The sequence below is a fragment of the Malaclemys terrapin genome, chromosome 7 (assembly GCF_027887155.1).
Source record: "Malaclemys terrapin pileata isolate rMalTer1 chromosome 7, rMalTer1.hap1, whole genome shotgun sequence".
Classification (NCBI taxonomy): Eukaryota; Metazoa; Chordata; order Testudines; family Emydidae; genus Malaclemys; species Malaclemys terrapin.
Window position 1 is genome coordinate 53,289,823 of NC_071511.1, and position 19,527 is coordinate 53,309,349.

Sequence of the window (19,527 nt, forward strand, 5' to 3'; positions counted from 1 at the left end):
CCCCTGTAGGCCTGTTATGTTACCAAAAATTTAAGCACAACAGCGGCACCCTTCCCTGATGGTTTGCCGGCAACAGTACCTGCCAATACTACCTCTCCCCTGATGTTAACACCAGTATGTCCCTGTATAACGCTACAGGTCACGAGGTAGGCGACGTGCCCCGAACCTTTTCACGATACATGGCAAGCTTAAGTAAAAGTGGCAACAATTCCATATTAGGGAATGGCCGAATGTATTATATATGTGGCCACAGCACCTATAAGACACTGCCCAACCGCTGGTATGGTAGCTGTTACCTAGGGTTTCTGGCCCCTCCTCTGCGAGTTCTCCCCCAGGCCCCAAGTGGCCGTCCCCGACAGCGCCAGTCTCTATATGCCACCCCTAAACCTATTAGCAAAGGAGATCGACTTGGTATGATTCTCCTCCCGTCCTATGGCATGGGACGACTGGCCCAGCTCTATAAAAGGCTCTCTGTATTCCTTACCCAGTTTGCCAATGACACCCTGGCCATAGAAAAAGGCATAAGCTCCAAGCTGTACCAGCTTTGATTACTGGCTCTGCAAAATTGCCAGGCCCTGGATTATGTCCTGGCCTCCCAGGGCGGAGCATGTGACCTTATCGGTAATGAATGCTGCACATACGTCCCAAATAACACAGAGGACATTAACAAGCACATCCTGTCCTCTGAACAGGCCTTCAATCAGTGGAAGGCCCAGGAACAGGAACCCACTCTATTTGATACTCTCTGAAGCTGGCTCCCTAGGCTAGGGGGCTTGGGAGGTGGTCTTGTCCGCCTCCTGCTTACTGGTCTCGTACTTTGTTTCCTCACCGTAGCTCTCTTCTCATGCCTGAAATGTTTAAAGTATGTACCGCCTCTAGAAGTCAAGACACCTCCTTTTTCCCTTTAATCAATGATCCTAAGACCATAGCCTTAAATCACATTTTGTCCTCAAATTATGAGAAAACTCAAGCGGGTGCCTTTTGAGTGTTCTCAAAGGAGGGAGTTGTTGGTGTCACTAGGCATCACCCTAGGTAACTCAGGGGGGTGGGAGACCACGAGAATCAATGAAAACCCACCACACTAGGCCAAAGTGAATCAAAGCCCCTGCATGTTAAACTTTACTAACCTCACAGGCCAGCAGCTGGGAAGCGGTAGTTATAATGGAATGCTACATGCTTCTAGCTAAAGGACAAGATTACTTGCAGAAGGGAACATAGCGGACAAGCTATGCAGCCAAGTCGTTTAATGTAACTACTGCAGGGGGAAGAGGGGGGGAGGTAGGGAAGGAAAAAAAAGAATAAAAAGGGAAAACTGGTTGTCTCCGTGCACTTGATTTGAGACATGCTGGTCTCCTAGTACCTATTCAGAGCTCTTGAATAAACTTTGTCTGCTTCTCCACCCTGGTGTGTTCATTGGCGCAAAACACACCAGGCAACGAACCCTGCTGTTGCCCCCTCAGGCCCTCTGTGCCGGCAACAGGCCCTTGGTGATATTGGACCGAGGAATACGGAGGGAGGCTTAGCGTCTCTCCCTCCAGCCAGGGAGATGAACATAGTAAGCCCCGGTGCCGGCGTGGGCAATGTAAAATCTCAAGTAATTAAAAAATCTTAAGAAGTGTACTAACGGATTGTAACAACATATTTAGAAAACAGAAGGGTACAACTACAGACTCAGGAGTCCTGCAGTCATGGGCGAAGGTATCAATAAGGGGTTCAGGGCTGGACGTACAGGCATTCGGGAGCGCGGACACGACAGTCCGGCTGCCGGGTCAGCTGGCATCACGGGAGGCTGGTGGACCTGATGCCTGAGCCTCAGGAGAGGCAGCAAAGAGGGACGGGAACCTGCTGTCTCTTTCCAAGGGGGGTGAGGACCTCTCCCGGTTGGAGAGGGCTCTCATCAAGGTAGGATATAATCCCTGGGGTTTCGTAGCGGAGCTTCCGAAAAGAGTGCAGACTTGGTAGGACTTGTTAGACCTGTATGCCAAGTATAAAAAGCAGAAGGGTAAAAACCTAGGGGCAGCTGTAGGATTAATCTGGACTGCAGCAGCCATGTGGTATCAAATGTTGTTGGGACAGAAAGAGGAGTTGGGGAGAAGGAAAAAGGTGTGTACTCAACAGCTGGTGGAAATTGAGCAACTGAAAGCGCAAATCACTAACCAGGCAGCAACCCAGGACTATGCCCAGGACAAGTTGCAAGCCTTGAGACAGGACTTCCAGGCAGAAAAGGTGGAACACACCCACCTGGAAGCACTGGCTAAGCAAGTACCGGTCCTTCAGGGACTCGCTAAAGATTTGACCATTCGTGCCCAGCATACACCACCACAACGGCAGTGTGCTCGCCATTAAAAGGAAATTGAGCAGTTAAAATGTCAGTTGACCGTGGGTTCGGTCCAGGTGGCCAGTCTCACAGGGGATGAATCGGGTGACCCTTGTGAGGGCTGGCTTTGATCTCTCCCTTTGTGAGGATCCTCAATTTTGGGCGGAACCTTGAAATTGGAAAACGGGTTAAAAGCCCTAAGGGCATAGTGGTTGGAGTTTAAAAAAAAAAAAAAAAAAATAAGCGCAAACATGGGAAATTTAAATCCCTAAAACAGTACTTATAGTAAAATCTAAGTTAATTAAGATGTCATTTTTAAAAATAAGCAAGTAATTAAAAGTAAAAAATTAACTCTGCAAAAGCTAAAAAAAATTAATCAAACATAATAATTTTTTTTTAAAAAAAAATTCTTAATTTCTTTGCAGCTATTCTAAAAAAAAAAGGGGGGGGGGGCTTTTTTTTTTTTAAAAAAAAGGCTGTAAACAATCCAGGCAAAAAGATTCTGTCCAATTAAAATCATTTGACTATGGACAATTTAGTCAAATTTATTTTAAAAACCTAAGGGGGTTCTATTGGAACTTAACTGCTCCAAATGTATATATAAAAAAAATCTATATACAGCTATGTAAGAACAAAGCCGTATATAAAAAAAGGGCATTTTCCCCAGGACATATATGGTATAAATTATAAAAAAAAATTAAAAAATGCAAACCTACCATGCTACTGAATTAAAATCCTATAAGGGCTCCAAAGGGATCCACAATAGGTTGTGTTTTCCTTTTCAAATCACTGTGTTTTAAAAGCAAAAAAGTTAAAAATTAAAAGTAATCAAAACTCTGGTAAAAGTTAATTATGTCCCTTTTAAAACACAGTCTCTTGCTTAAATCCAAAAGCAAGCCAAAAAGCATCTGTGTCAATGCAAATTACCTACCTAATAAAGGCAAAAGCCATTAAAACCTGGCCTGCCTACAAAACAAACATAGAAAAATATGGGGGTAATTTCTCTGTTTTGCTGGCAATCAGCAAGGGTATTTATATATATAAAAAATATTTTAAGCAATAATCTGCCACCCCCAAAGGGGTAGACACATGTTCTTTTTGTCTTTCAAAAAATCAGAAAAAGCTAATACCAGCTAAAAAGCAACCCAAAATACCATAAATCTACTGTCACAATAGAAATTTTGTTTTGTGTTCTATGTTTTGTCTTGTGTTGTTTGTTGTGTTGTTAACACTGGTGTGTACTAAATGCTGCAAAAAAACATCCTCTGGCAGCAAACAACATATTAAAAAAAAATTTTTAAAGCAAAAATTATACATACTATAAACCTAAAGGTAATTAAAAATAAATTAAGCTCTCTATCCCAGCTACAAAACAGCTTAATACAAAAACAAATTGGAAAAGGGGGGCCACTCCCTGGAATCAAAATGAATAGAACCCTATGCCATAATGGACCGCCTCAGCCCACTGGTATACCATAGTAAAAACAATAAAAAATTAAAATCGGTACATGTTTCACAGATTAAATCTTTTGCATAATTCATAATGTCTTGAATTTTTTACAAAAAAGAACTCCTGGAATTCAAAACATAAAACGCTGCTCAACCGCTACTACCTCCAAACCCATAAAATCTCAGTATAAGGATATTTTGGGGAAGATATTTTGGGGAAGCCCACTGCCATCTCTCCCCTGGCCAAAAATAATTCCTCTACCACATCCTTTTAGTCATCCAATGACGTGGGGTAATCTTTGGAAATGATTAACTCTGGATGTCCAGTGTGTCGGTCTGTACTCCATTGTGAATTGCATCCCCTCCGATAGTGTATCAGCTTCAGCTACCAGGCAAACTAAAATGGGCGCATGCTAATCAGCTCAAAATATATGTTTCTCCCTAGATTTCTGGTCATGGCGTGGTGGGCCTTGGTTGTGGACCAACCACCTGCCTGGACCATCCAGTTTCCAGCTATCCATGGAATTATCTAAATAATTACAATTATTAAAAAAAAAAAAAAGTACCTCCAAAGGTTCTCCATGGTTCAAGCCACCGATGGGGTTCGAGCCACAGTGTGGCGCAAGGCTGGAGGGGAGGTGCCTGGAGGCAGTGCATAGTTCGAATAGACACAAAAGGGCCACAGCAAAATACCTGGTGGGTGGCTCCGGACCTCCCTGGTTCCTCATGTGGTGGCCTGGAGCGGAATGGGAGGCCCTTTGGCAAGCAATAACAGCCCCTGATCCCTGGATGCAATATTGTTGTTGCGACCTCTTATACCAGGCAAACAACATCCATAACAAAAGCCAGGAAGGGCGGGAGCAAAACTAATAATGTACAAAATTAATCCTCCATGCCTCAGTTTCCCCAATAGAAACATTTACAATGTTCTTTTTCTTCTTTTGCTTTGTAAACAAGACCAGGCAGTAATAGCGAGAGCCCAGGGACACATCTCTATGGAAATCCTCGGGTATCCGATGCTTTTGTCCTCCTTTGTTAATTTGACCACTGTTCAGAATTGGCCATGGTAAAAAAAAAGGTCAATTATCCATTGGCGGTGGTGGTGGGGAAATTGTGACTTAGCATCCTGGGAATGTGGCATCACGTATTATCTGGGATTGGGTGGTCCATCACGATGTGTGGGAGGTGGCTTCCCCCTCCCCAAGGACACGGATAAGTGGTATGTGCTGACTACATCTTCGGACTATCAGCACATATGGATTGCAGAGGGCAATATAAAGCACCCTCAAATAATGTATAAAAAAAAGGCAATGCCAGGCCACTTTTATAAGGTGGGTCAACACACCTGCTGGGAAGGGGAGGCATCGGGATACGCCCCCACTAAAGCTCATATGTTTACCAATACCTCTGCGTGTGTTTAAAGGACCACCTACCCCAGGGTGCCCTTTAATTTGCTGTTATGCTCTCAGGCATAAAATTGTTCGGTGTATTGGCCCACAGTTATGCAAAATAGTATTAATGTTTCTAATTATATTGTGTTTAATTTTTTATGGATCATGCCCAATGTTCTCCTTCCATTAATGCACACCCGGGAACAATCGTGATCCAGACAGATGCCTCCTCCTTCACGGTGTTACAATACACATTTAACCTGGAGAAAGCTGCCTTTGCCACTGCCATTCGAGTGGGGCATCTATGCCAACAGGAGAATGTGTTATGCTATGTTACTAATGAAGCCAAAAGTCATTATTGGCTGGTGTATGCAATTGTTGCTCTCCTAACAATTTTGTGCATGTTGTATTGCTGTTTATGTAGGAGACCAACAGTAACCCTTGCCACCGTATCAGAGAGAGGATGGAAACCTAAGTGGTGACCCCTCCCAACAAAATGTTGATTCGGGGCCAAGGGGAGGACTGTCACACCCCAATGGCCCCCTCCCTCAAAGGGTCTCCCTGGGAAAGGCAAATCAGCATTGTATATTGCTAACACTGTTGCAAGCAACGCAGGGCATTTTGGGGAGGGTCAAAGGTGTAAGTGTGCAATAAAAAATTCCTTTGCAGGGTACAAGAGGGGGAAAAAAAAAAAAAAGAGAGCAAAGAACGGGTTAACTCAACACTCTAGCTAGCTAGCTCAGTCCAACAATAAGACGCTACGCTGGCCCCAGTCCAAGGCCACGGCGCTAGACAAGAAATCTGCAGCTGCGTTTATCTCCCACAGTCACAAAAAGCCATAAAAAAAAAAAGTACACTAAACCAGGGCCGCAAAAATAAAAAACACAGGCAAAACAACAAGGGGGGGGGGGGGGGGGGAAGCAGAGCTGCTCATCCCTGAAGCTGGTATGTTTTGGAAAAATGAAGGAGACCACAGAAAACCGATTTAGATGGGTATAAAAAGCACCAAAAACAAAAGTCACAGAACAAAACACCCCAAAAAAAACCCTGGAATTAAAAACCCTCCTGAAAGCTGGAGCAATTCGGAGATCACAGTGGACCCCAGACAACCTGGGCCCAGAACAAGAACTCCCATCCACCCCTGCCCCTCTTCTTACGTTACACCCAGGCTTGGCCAGCCTCAGTTCATGCGTGTGTAAGTATGAAAGTGGGTTAGGGCTTGGGGCACTAACGCTTTCTTCCCTCCTCTAAGTGATGTGGAGAACACTCCAGCACTCTCCACTGTTATTTTATTATTTTATTAATAAAGCTTTAAAACTTAAGACACTTGGTGTGTTTCGTCATCTCCTCCCCAAACAATCCTGCGGCCTCAGCCTAATCACCTGCCTCAGGCAGATTGGTAACAAAAATCTGTCACAATATCACCCATAGCTGGTCTGGGAATAAGCCTTGAGTTCCTTTTTCTGACTCCTAGATTAAGCTCAATTTGAGACAGGTTGTCTATGAAGTATGAGATTACCAGGCAGTGTGGAGCAGGGGATCGCTCATCAATAAGCAGTTGCTAGACATTGGTTGTGGTTTGGCTGGTCCCACCACAGGTTGGGTCTGTGGCTGAATGGTGTCTTTCACCAAGGAGCTCAGGAAACTCACTAAATTAAAGCATTTTCAGGGACAGACCATCAGCCCGACTCCCTTCACACGCAGCAGCGTGGTAATGCTCTGGCCATGGTTTGTGGGACGTGGTGGGACCAGGCTAGTGGTGGGGGGAGGAGGCGGCAGTTACTACACCCATTACATTTCTATTAACCAGAAAGGGAAGTCATAGGAGTGTCCCGGTGTGTGAGTGGGTACAGAGATTGCTTGGGAGAATCCTGGCAGTCATAGTGCTGTCAGGTGCAGGCAGACAAGATAGTTCTTGACATTGCAGGCCAATGCCCCAAATACCAGTAATTGTGTCATCAAGCAGGCAGAGGTTGAGTAGCTTTTCCAGGGACCTCTCTGATTCCCTGGGTTCAGGCTTCTAGTATTTATGCTTTCCTTCTCTGCCTTGGTCTTTCACAAGGCAAGATGAAGCACGTATGACACATAAATACCTCACTAATGATCTGGAGGATGGTGTGGACTGCACCCTCACCAAGTTTGTAGATGACACTAAACTGAGAGGCGTGGTAGATACGCTGGAGGGTAGCGATAGGATACAGAGGGACCTAGACAAATTAGAGGATTGGGCCAAAAGAAATCTGATGAGGTTCAACAAAAAGTCCTGCACTTAGGACGGAAGAATCCTATTCACTGCTACAGATTAGGGACTGAGTGGCTAGGCAGCAGTTCTGCAGAAAAGGATCTAGGGGTTACAGTGGATGAGAAGTTGGATATGAGTCAACAGTGTGCCCTTGTTGCCAGGAAGGCTAATGGCATTTTGGGCTGTATGAGTAGGGGCATTGCCAATAGAGCGAGGGATGTGATCATTCCCCTCTATTCGGCATTGGTGAGGCCTCATCTGGAGTACTATGTCCAGTTTTGGGCCCCACACTACAAGAAGGATGTGGAAAAATTGGAAAGACTCCAGCGGAGGGCAACAAAAATGATTAGGGGCCTGGAGCACATGACTTATGAGGGGAGGCTGAGGGAACCGGGATTGTTTAGTCTGCAGAAGAGAAGAATGAGGGGGGGATTTGATAGCTGCTTTCAACTACCTGAAAGGGGGTTCCAAAGAGAATGGATCTAGACTGTTCTCAGTGGTACCAGAACAGAACAAGGAGTAATAGTCTCAAGTTGCAGGTTTAGGTTGGATATTAGGAAAAACGTTTTCACTAGGAGGGTAGTGAAGCACTGGAATGGGTTACCTAGGGAAGTGGTGTAATCTCCTTCCTTAGAGGTTTTTAAGGTCAGACTTGATGAAGCCCTGGCTGGGATGATTTAGTTGGGGATTGGTCCTGCTTTGAGCAGGGGGTTGGGACTAGATGACCTCCTGAGGTCCCTTCCAACCCTGATATTCTATGATTCTGTGATTCTCTTAGGCTCAAGTTCTATTAATCTAATGCTCAGGCTTGAGACTTTTCTGTTCCTGTCAGTCATGCCCAATCTTTTCTTCTTGAGTGACGGATAAGCCTCACACATGGACACATGGTAGCTTCCCTACCTTTAACAGTCGGCATCACAGGACAGCTCTCTGGGTTTCCAGATAATGCTGTCAGGTGCTGATGAGGGATAGCTCAGTGGTTTGAGCACTGGCCTGCTAAACCCAGGGTTGTGAGTTCAATCCTTGAGGGGGCCACTTGGGGATCTGGGGCAAAATCAGTACTTGGTCCTGCTAGTGAAGGCAGAGGGCTGGACTCGATGACCTTTCAAGGTCCCTTCCAGTTCTAGGAGATGGGATATCTCCATTTATTTTCAAATTTTACAAGACTTTTACAGAGAGAGCTTAGAATGATTCATCTAGGAGTCCAGCTAACCTTGATCTTCCCTGAAAGTTCACCTGGCTGTTATCTTTGCTCATCAGCAAGTAAGTTTTTCAATTCAGGAAGAGTCTCGGGCACTTTAACTCTCCAGTGCTGGCTTCACTAGCTTTGTTGGATTTAAATTTGAGCGTCACTAAACTCAGAACTTCTGAGTGCTCTTTATGCTTTCTGTCCTTGAGCTACCTTCCTGATTGTGCTCTCCTCTGCCAGGCAGGTAAGGATACTCCAACCTTTGATAACTCATTCCCCTGACCACTTTGGTGGCTTTTCATAAAGATGAGGTTGTGCTTTCGCCTCACCCAAAATTTTTGCCAAAAGGGGAGCAGATTTTCATCTGAGCTAGACCCCTCTGCTGATTTTTTTCTCCAAGCTCCATCACAGACCTGCTCCTTGAGTTGGGCTTGTGTTCAGCTTCACAATGACCCAACCACCTCTTTTGAGAAGTTATCCAGGTTATTTGCTGCACTTGGAGGAAGGTCCAAAGAGGAAAATAAATGAAGAGCCTATCCAAATGGATCCTCTCTTGTATTCAGACAGGCCTGTAAATATCTAGGTTTACTTCAGCTGACCAGAAAGCCCATTCCACTAACACTATGGAAGCTTCTACTTTCTATGTTAGTCATATGCCAGCTCAGATTTGTGGAAGAAGTGTTTGGGTATCATTATGCAGAACTACTCTCTCAATGCCAAGGCACAATGGGCCACTTTGAAAGTGCTGTTCTGTAGCTTGGAGTGCTAATGAAGAGGAGCATTTCCTCCTGAGGTGGATTCTTCTGCTCTGTTAATCTCCAAGAACAGGGAAAATGTGGAGGCTATTTCATGAGATAGCTAGGCTACTTATCTATAACAGGAGTTAGCAGAAAACACCTCTACCCCAATATAATGTGACCCGATACAACACGAATTCGGATATAACATGGTAAAGCAGTGCTCCGGGGGGACGGGGCTGCGCACTCTGGCGGATCAAAGCAAGTTTGATATAACGCGGTTTCACCTATAATGTGGTAAGATTTTTTGGCTCCTGAGGACAGTGTTATATCGAGGTAGAGGTGTATTACCTTCATAGATCTCCATTCATCCTCTTTCCTCACTCCTTCAGAGGACCTGTGTTTTCCAGGCAGTGAGTAAGGGAAGAGGGGCTACATGCAGTACACAGGTTTGTAAGAGTACAGCACACAAAAGTGAAGTTGGAAATTTAAACAATACTGTACCTTAAAGGCTTTGTTAGTATCTGCGGGCATAGCCATTGCTGCTCCTGTCATCTGTTCCTGCATCACCCTAGATTGGTCTGCAGCTGCAACAGAGAGAAACAAGAGTGGATATTTACTTACTCCACGTGGACAGAGAGCTCTTGAAAGCACTGTACCACCAGAGAAGTAGTTCTGGATCCGAACTGTAGGCTAGAGAGTTGCAGGCACCTACCCACCATGATCATGCTATGCTGACTCTGCAGGATAAAAGTAATGTATGCTCATGAGGCAGAGTGGAAAGGAACATTTTTCATCTGCTAATTCCTTCCTGAGTCATGCTGAGCACCAGTGCAGGTGAGTGGGTAACTTTCCTTCATGTGCAAGTTTACATTTTGTCCTCTTGCTGACAGACCCTATCTTCTCCAACTTAATGGCTTCCACAGATACAAACACCCAACCTCAGACTCTCCACCAGTGCAGGATCTTTTTAGCATTCCCACTGACTATTTGACTAGGCAAAAGGCAAAGTGGCACAGCTACACAGATCTCCAAACTGAAAACATTCCATGGAGACGTATGCTAAAATGGCTAATGGTCAGAAACCATGAAGGAAAAACAAAACTCAGCTTGAACAGGTGAACTGCCCATAGTGAAAGGTTTCAGTAACCTTCTGCCCAGAGGATGCTCCTACTGAGCCTGCAACGTCCAGAGAAGCTGTGGGGAGAATGCTATTACCCCCTTTGGTGGTGGGTTCTGCCCAATTTTCTCACTAAAGCATCACTTTTCTTGGTGTAAAAACCTGCAGTGACTTAAGTGGAGTGAACCTTGATAAATGCAAGGTAGGGAATCTCTGCTAGCCTGCACTTGTAGAAGTTTATAAACCAGATCCAGCTGCATGGCCCTGTTTGTGTCACTCAAATAATAAAAAGCCGGTTGTGCTTGGCCCAGTGGAATAGTAGTAGTTTCATTTTTGGGAAGAACTCTGCTCTTACTACCTCCTTGGTAAGTGATGTGGGTTACCAGCTGTGGTTTGGTTTTTTTGGGTGACCAATGACCAGCAGCTTGAAGGCCATTTGTACTTCTCTTAATTCCAGGAGACTGTAATCAAACTTCCTTTAGAAGCTCAATTACATGAATGGAAACATTTTCTAGGCTACATGATACCAATCTGATGGACTGGAGAGCCTGGCATTTTATGACTACTTGGAGCATCATTCCTTTGAGCATTGTGCCCAAGATGCCAACTGTGCAGTTTGCACTAGTAGTGGAGGAAACAGCATGTCCAGCTCAGATAAATTTCTGACTTCTGGGCAAATAGCTAATGGATTCAGCGTGCAGTTGCAAATATGGCACCAGAACTGGCAGACTTAGAAGATCCTTGGCTGAAAACTCCTGGTCTTATACTAGAAGAACCCAGTGATCTCATTTTAGAATTCTGTCCATGGAGAGTTAAGCAAGAGCTCTCCTTTGTGCTGAAGGACTACCAGGTGAGAGTCTGCTGTTGAGTTGGGCTGGAACAGCTCGTCTCATCTATTATCAGACTCAGGTTCTGGAAAAAAGATTTGCATATGTTGATTAAAGTAGGGTCTACTGTACAGGCTGAGGAAGGCCAGCTCCACTCACCCAGATATGGCAGAACCCCACTAGCTTTTCTCCCTTAGAGCTGCAGCATCCACCATCTTCTTTGTGAAGGGTTTGGGGGCAGTTACCAGCCAGAATGGCAGAGGTCTGTACTGGAAGAACAGTCCTCTGGTGACTCTTGGGACCTGCTGATGACAGAGCTCTGGGGATCTCAAGGGTTGATCTCTTTTGTGAAAGGGATGACTGGAAAGGCAGTTTAATTCTGTTTATTTTAACAGGGAATCTTCGGAGAAGAAAAACTGAGTTTTGTGGGGGTCTCTCTCTAGCTATCTAATCCCTCCTAGGGATGTAACTTCTAATGCAATGGAGGAAAACTGAACACAGCAACAAATGATCCATCCTGTGGCCACTAAGCCATGCTGCCTGAGTCAGCTTGTAATGCTCATTCATAGTCCTTGGTGGGGACTTCACATCAGGGTTTCTCAACACGAGTCAATGATTTTTAAATAGGGAATGGGGAAGAGTCTTTTCTCAGAACCATCCTAAAGATGGACATGACAATCCCTAAAAGGGCAGAGCCATGGAGTCTCAGACTGATGACTACAGACGGCCAGGCTGAGCCAATTTACCCCCCCTCTCCTTTGTCCCAGACTGAGGCCTGAAACAATGAACTCTTAGGACCTTGGCTGCATATTCTTCTGTAGTAGCACCCACCATCCTGACATTTGCAGCCACTATTGCAGTTAGTACTGCAGCCCCTGATGCTTTGATGTAAACTTCAGTTTATTTTCTGCTGTTCCTACCCTTCCAGTGGATCAGAGATTTTGACTTGGAGACACAAGAGTGAACTGTAAAAGTTGTTGGGGAAAGCTCCAGGAGTTTTGGGGTTATTGCGTGGTGTTTTGGCATGAGTCTCAAACCCAATAGCTGCTTCCAGTTCTTTCTCTGAGGTGGCTGAGGCTTACTGAAGTGTGCAGGGGCTGCAACTCCTGTGTTTCTCTCCTCTGTGAGCAGGGGCAGAGAGAACTTTTATATATGAGGAGCAAGATGTGAACTCCTAGTTTCCCAGCCAAGAAACTTTTGACAGCAACCAGTTGTCTCTCTGCCCCGCATCTAGCAGCGAAGACTAGTTAAGTCTTTGCACTTTTCTTTAAAGCCAAAAATCCAAGCAGATTTAGAGCGATTTCTCCCCACCTGTTTGAGGCTAATGAAGGAAAAAGTAATGGACTACATCCACCCTAATTGAATTGGCCTCGTTAGCACTGACCCCCCACTTGGTAAGGCAACTTCCATCTTTTCATGTGCTGTATATTTATACCTGCTTACTGTATTTTCCATTCCATGCATCTGATGTAGTGGGTTATATCCCAAGAAAGCTTATGCCCAAATAAATTTTTTAGTCTATAAGGTGCCACAAGGACTCCTCGTTGTTTTTACTGATACAGACTAACACAGATACTCCTCTGAAACCTGGAACTATGGAAGGTTATTAATGGTCAGTGAATGGGCAAAGGAATAGACCTCCAAGGCTAGCCATAGTGTCATCCATGCAGCAAGGACAGTGGTAGGACTGAGTAACACAAGGGTCTAACAGGATAACTCATGACTTTCCTGGTCCTGCTGGGAGACTAGTATTCACTTAGATGAACTCTCCAACACAAGCAGAAACCAGTTAATTAAATAGAAACAATAGGGTCTTACCATTATCTTGACCCAGGATGAGCGTGTAAATGCTTCTAAGTCCAAACACATTCAGGAAGTACCATGAAGCAGAACTCACCCTGACAAACCAAAACAAAAAGATTAGATTTCAGCTCAATGAGTGCCTGAATGAAGGATGCTTATTTTCTAATCTCACTTCAGGCATTCTTGTACAGCAGAGGCACTCATTCATTCTAAGCTTTTCATAAAAAAGTTCCACCATCCCCAGCCTGTGATGTATTGATTAAAAAACAAAGCTCTTACCAGGATGCATCCAAAGTGAGCAGCTCAATTCCCTGCTGCAGCATTGGTTTAAAGCGCAGCGTCAGGGGAAATGGTACCTTTGCTGTAAGGAAGGTAAACAAGACCATCTCACAAACAATGGTAAGCAACTGCAGAGCTGTTCCACAACCAGCTGTTCAGCTAAGAAATGTTAATACATACAAAGAGGATGTATACAAAACTCACTTATTTTTTAACTCCCAGTAAAAGTCAAATTTTAAAGGTTTTTTGAAAATAAACCAAATCATCACTGCTATTAACACATCCACGATGGACAAGAATCATCTCACAAATGGCAGGAGTAAAACGAATCCCAAACTGAAGGAAAGTATATATGTTTGGAACCCACTGCAATAGTTACTTAGTGTGACTTAACTCCCGTACATGTGTGGAAGGAAACCTACTCTGCCAACTTCAAATCTAGGCAATAAAAAAAGTTCCAAGCAGTTTCTGGTGCTACGCCTGCTCTCAACTGCACCTACCAATGTCTATATTTCACAGTCACATTTTGCTATTTTAAAAAAGTGTTCTCACTCCACTGTCATTGAGTGAACGAGCCATTGCATCAAATGGAGTGCAACTCTGCCACAAATACTAAGTATTTCCCATTCCCTGCTAGATGTTAGTGGATGTCTGCTTAATCACAATTGTGCCAGTAGGCAGGGTGGATTTGATTTAAATCAGGAAGACTCGATTTAATCATGGATTTCTATATAAAAGTGCATTCTTGTTGGCTGTTATAACCTTAATACATATTCTTCACAACTCAGAGATAGATATAGGTTTCATTTTTAGAAGGTACACACTATAGTTTTACAGCTATATCAGAAAATGAATGATTGTTTGGTTATTTCATTTACCCAAGGTAATTGAAGCAGATATTTATGAAGTCACTGGGAGATTGTAGTGGGGCAGCTCCCCCATCCAGCGGAAAAAGGGTTAAAGTCAGCCCTGGGAGAAGATTGTGGCTGAGAGCTGCTAAGCTGGGCTGATTGGGGAAGCGGCTGCAGCTGGGCCACGCCCCAATCAGGCCACAGCTAGCCTGTATAAAAAGGCTGTGAGCCAGAGGCCCAAGAGAAGTCTTTCTTCAGGCTGGGAGAAAGCAGGGCCTGACTGTCTGCAGAAAGGGTACTGGGAGTGAAACAGGGCTAGGGAAAGGCCAGAGGAGCAGGAGAGCTCCAGGCTGGCAACTCCCCAGGCTGCAGGGCCTGACTCACAGAGGTACTGGGTGGTAGAGGAAGGCAGCTGGTCCAAACCCCCCTTGCCTATGATGAGTGGCTTTTATACTGCAGTCTGCCCCAGTGAGTGGGGACTAGATGGTGACTGGCCGTAGCCCATGACTGAGGCAAGGTGGAGATAGAGGGTGGGGGTTCCCCAGGGTGGGGAGACCTGTAGAGACTGGTAGGGGTATTGCCAGGGGGCAGCCCCAGGGTAAAAGGGCACCGGGGTCCGGGAGGGACACAGGGCCAGCTACAAGCGGGACACTGGCCCTACAGAGGGCACTCTGAGGCTGGAAAAGAGCTAATTCCCTGAGATGACCAGCAGGAGGTGCTGCAGAGGTGAGTCATACCCCTTTACAGAGGTGAACTATCTCCAATTCAACAGGTTAATCATGAATATTTGGAGGATTTTCTTGCCATGCTGTATTAGGAGAACATCACAAGACAGACCTTTAAATTGTTTTATTTAACTAAAACAACAATGTTATGTATTCTGGATTTTTTTTCTTCAACAGCAAACATAATAATTTAACAAAACATTCAAGTTTTTTAAAAATCAGTTTTTGTTTTAGTTAAAAACAGTTTTAACAAACGTAGTTAAATGAAATATTTAAAAAAAATCCTGAAAATTAAATCGACTACATCAGCCAGGTCAACATGAGAAACTTAAAATATTGGCTTCTGCGGCTAACTCAGTCGTCTTCACCTTCATTTTCCTGTTTGTTCATAATCTGGAAAAGAAAAACAAGCTTTCCTGCTTTTTCAGGTCCCAAACGATTTCTCAATTTGGAATGAATTACTCAGAAAGAAGAAAATATTCTTCCTACACCAGCAGAAGATGCTACTGCTGTTAAAAGTGAGATTATCACTTCAACAGTCTCTGAATCCAGGTGCTTGAGTGACTTCCACCAGTTCACTGGTGTGACTTTAAAACATCATCATCAAACATATTTCTTGAATGGTTCACCCTTAGCTCTGAAGTTTATTATAGTTGGCATTATGGAGGGACGACTGCTGGATGTCCATGTCATAGCCAACTCCTCTTCTTCAGCAGTTAAGGTTTGACTCTGGTACCGAGTATTGAGAATATTTGCAAGAATATGAGCTGGAGATAGTGCTTGTCCCATTCGTTTTTTTTAATACTTGTAATTTAACTCTCTCATTGCCTATTTCTCTTTTTAAGATCTCACTCAGTTCCTTCCAAATTTCAACAGCATCGGCAATAAAACAGCTATTTCCCTGCATTTTGTTCAAGGCTACAGGAATAAGCTTCAGGATACTCAGCATGTGTTCAACATTTCTCTTAAGACCAATGTTGAGAACTTTGGCTGTGACAGTGCCATTTATTTTTTTTCACGATGTTGTTCACAAACTGTCATCGGATTAGGCCAGTTCTTGATATAGTACTCGAAACAGTCCACTACTGAGTTCCATCGCATGTCTTGTGGGAGAGTTAGCTTGGTTCCTCCCACTTTTTTCAGAGCAGCTGATGCAAATCGGTTGTTACGGAAGGAATTTGGAATTTCAACAACATTAGCCTTTATTTCTGGAACAATTAAATCTTTGGCTAGGAGGTGCATCAAATAAGCACTGCATACATTATTAGCTTAGGATTCTCTTCTAAATTTCTTCTCATCTTGGATACATTTGCAGCATTGTCTGTGACCAAGCTGCATACTAGACATTTGAATTTTTTTCACTGTTTGTTATAGCTTTTACTGCTACTTCTTGTAAGTATTCTGCTGTGTGTGCATTTCCTGATGTATCAATTGTTTTTGTAAGGAAGACATTCCGTTTTTCTGTCACACAAGCACATACAACAGGATCATTCTGGACATTGCTCCACCCATCAAGACTCGGGTTAACAATTTTACCCTCTAGACCTTTTGCACACTGCTCAATTTCTCTTTCATACACTTTATCCAGCCATTTGCCTGCGACATATGCTTTGTTGGGTGGACTGTATCCTGGTCTTAATACCTAAACCATGTTAATGAAGTGTGGGTTCTCAATTATATGGAAAGGAGAGTTTGTTGCACAAACAAACCAGGCAATTTTTTCATCAATTACCTCTTTTTGTAATCTGCTGGTTCTTATCACAAACTTATCTATGTTTTTTTTCTGGATGATAGATTTTTTTTTTTTTTCCGTTTTGCTACAGGTGATGTATGTCACAGAGCCACAGTATATGATGTGACTGAAACACTATCATTGGCAGATATCACCATCATTTTCTATAGTTTGAGTTCTTGAAGGTGGATAGTCTTTCAGAATCCTGCATGTTGAGGATGGATTCTCCTAAACAAAATAAGTCAATGCAGTTATTTAATTATTACCATACTGCTCATTTAGTATTACTCATTGCATTCACTGACACTCAGTACTACTTTCTTCCTTTTACAATTTCACCTTGATCTTCCTATTTCAGCTATTTATTTATCACAACTGCATCTAAAATGATAGTAAAATCAGAGTAACAACTATATTTTTTGCTCAAACATGAGCGTCCAAGAACAGTCCAGAAGGAAGACAGGCAATCCTTAAGAAAGAAGTATGAAATAAAGTTTACCAACCTGAAGATCCTGCATGTTCAGACATGTTCCTTTCATCTTCATCCTTTCATCTTCTCATGATGTTTCGTTCGGGCAAGCAGGCCTTGCATTTCTTTGTTGAACTGTTTGCATTTTGCACGCATGCCTGTCTTACTCACAAGTAGAGGAACTTCATTAAAATATTCCCAACTGGGTCTCTTTTACAGCCTGCTGCCATTATAAGTTTCCCTTCTAGTGAGAATGGTATGGTAGATCTCAAATCAATGAAGGCTACACTCAGAAAGACCTCAAGACTTCTGGAATATGCTGCTCAAACAGTTTCACCTTTGATTCTGCTGCTTGTCCTGCCCTTCTCACATTTATCTCCAGACTTCTTCTCCTTGTCCAGATCTATTCGGCCCCCAACAATCTTCTATTCATTGAACTTTTTGAAACTTTGCACTTTTAGAGAGAGGTAAGGGATTGACTGTGTGTACACAAATTCGCAGAGGGACAATAGGGTTGAGGTCTTATTTCTCACCTCTATTTTATGTATTTAAAAACATTTTTGCTGTTAACAAGCATATTATCTTTCGAGATGCAAATCCACAGTTTGAGAACTGCAAAACTAAGCATCTCTGATAGTGCTTAATCTAGAAGATACCAAATCCCATTGGGTAGATAGAAAGATTACCATAAATAATCTATACAGAAGCCCCTGGAACCCATAAGATTGAGTCCCTAAATCCATGAACTATTTGAACTAATTTACAAAACTTTTCTTAAATATTACATCAATATATTTTCATACTACAGAATTAGAATTTATAATCCCTATTCTACGATGAGAATATATTGAGCTATAATGTATCTTTAGATGCATTTTTGAGGAAAAAAAAATATTTATTTTTAAATCCACCCGGCCAGTAGGACAGAGTGATGCAACATTATGAACCAAGCATTGTAAAAGTACCTCTGCACATTGCACAAACACTTCTTTATGCCTCTCTCCAATTTGTAAATGAAGACATGCTTTCCAGCTCTGACTACTCTGCTTTACGCCATCTGTATTTGGGGACAGGACACTTGGCCCTGAGAAGAGGGCTCTGGAGGAATTTCTCAGCTGGAAGCAGATAACATAAGAATGGCCATACTGGGTCAGACCAAAGGTCCACCTAGCCCAATATCCTGTCTTCTGACAAGGGCCAATGCCAGGTGCTTCAGAGGGAATGAAAAGAACAGGTAATCATCAAGTGATCCATCTCCTGTTGCCCATTCCCAGCTTCTGGCAAAACAGAGGCTAAGGACACCATCCCTGCCCATTCTGGCTAATAACCATTGATGGACCTATCCTCCATAAATTTATCTAGTTCTTTTTTGAATCCTTGGCCCTCACAACATCTGATTTCCACAGGTTGACTGAGTTGTAGGAATAAAATTTCCTTTTGTTAGTTTTAAAACTGCTGCCTATTAATTTCATTTGGTGACCCCTAGTTCTTGTGTTATGAGAAGGAGTAAATAACACTTCCTTACTTTCTCCACACCAATCATGATTTCATAGAAGTCTATCATATTCCCCCACTTAGTCATCTCTTTTCCAAGCTGAAAAGTCCCAGTCTTCTTCTCTCCGCATATGGAAGTTGTTCCATGCCCCTAATAATTTTTGTTGCCCTTTCCTGTACCTTTTCCAAGTCCCAATATATCTTTTTTTTGAGATGGGGCGACTGCATCTGCATGCAGTATTCAAGATGTGGGCGTACCACTGTCTTATCTGTCCTTCTCTTAATGATTCCCAACATTCTCTTAGCTTTTCTGACTGCTGCTGCACATTGAGTGGATATTTTCAGAGAACTATCCAGGATGACTTTAAGATTTTTCTTGAGTGGTAACAGCTAATTTAGCATTATTTTATGTGTAGTTATTATTATTGAGGGTAGGTGTAGAGATTCTGCATTCCCTTTCCATTTGGTCAAGAGGGGAGAAATTTGCTGTGCCTCTTTAGAGCCAGGATCACACTCATTTCACTCCACTAGCTCAGCCCATGCTTAGGCGGAGGTAGCAAGGCTCTGATGGGGCCTAATGCCTGCAGGCAACCATTGCATATTGCTCCATTACACTTACTTGTTACAAATCCCGAGAACGTCATGTTGATCCAACCGCCGATGAGGATCATGGGTAGAACATTGGTTACATTCCCTTTCATCATATCTGTCAGCATAGTAGGATCTATCGGGTACAGATTAAACACAGAACATTAAGCACTGATTACATGCTGCCTTCCCAGATGTTTTCTCACAGCCTACCTTTCTGACAGTAGTAAAAGAAAACAATGTAAGAGGTCACTTAGCTTGACTGAAAAAGTGGGTTGTATCAGTGAGTGAAGGAGAGGTTAATCATGATGACA

At 43.4% G+C, this 19,527-nt stretch overlaps 1 protein-coding gene across 2 annotated transcripts in view; it reads right to left on the reverse strand.

Annotated features, from left to right (window-relative positions):
* The window catches only part of EMC3 (ER membrane protein complex subunit 3), a 39,502-nt gene that overhangs the window by 10,096 nt on the left and 9,879 nt on the right, over positions 1-19,527 (reverse strand). For both annotated transcript variants that reach the window (XM_054035843.1, XM_054035844.1), the window contains exons 5-8: positions 19,245-19,349; positions 13,355-13,436; positions 13,091-13,170; positions 9,830-9,912 (exon numbers count right to left, since the gene is read on the reverse strand). In XM_054035843.1, the coding sequence (XP_053891818.1) occupies positions 9,830-9,912; positions 13,091-13,170; positions 13,355-13,436; positions 19,245-19,349 (350 nt within the window). The remainder of the gene's footprint in view (positions 1-9,829; positions 9,913-13,090; positions 13,171-13,354; positions 13,437-19,244; positions 19,350-19,527) is intronic.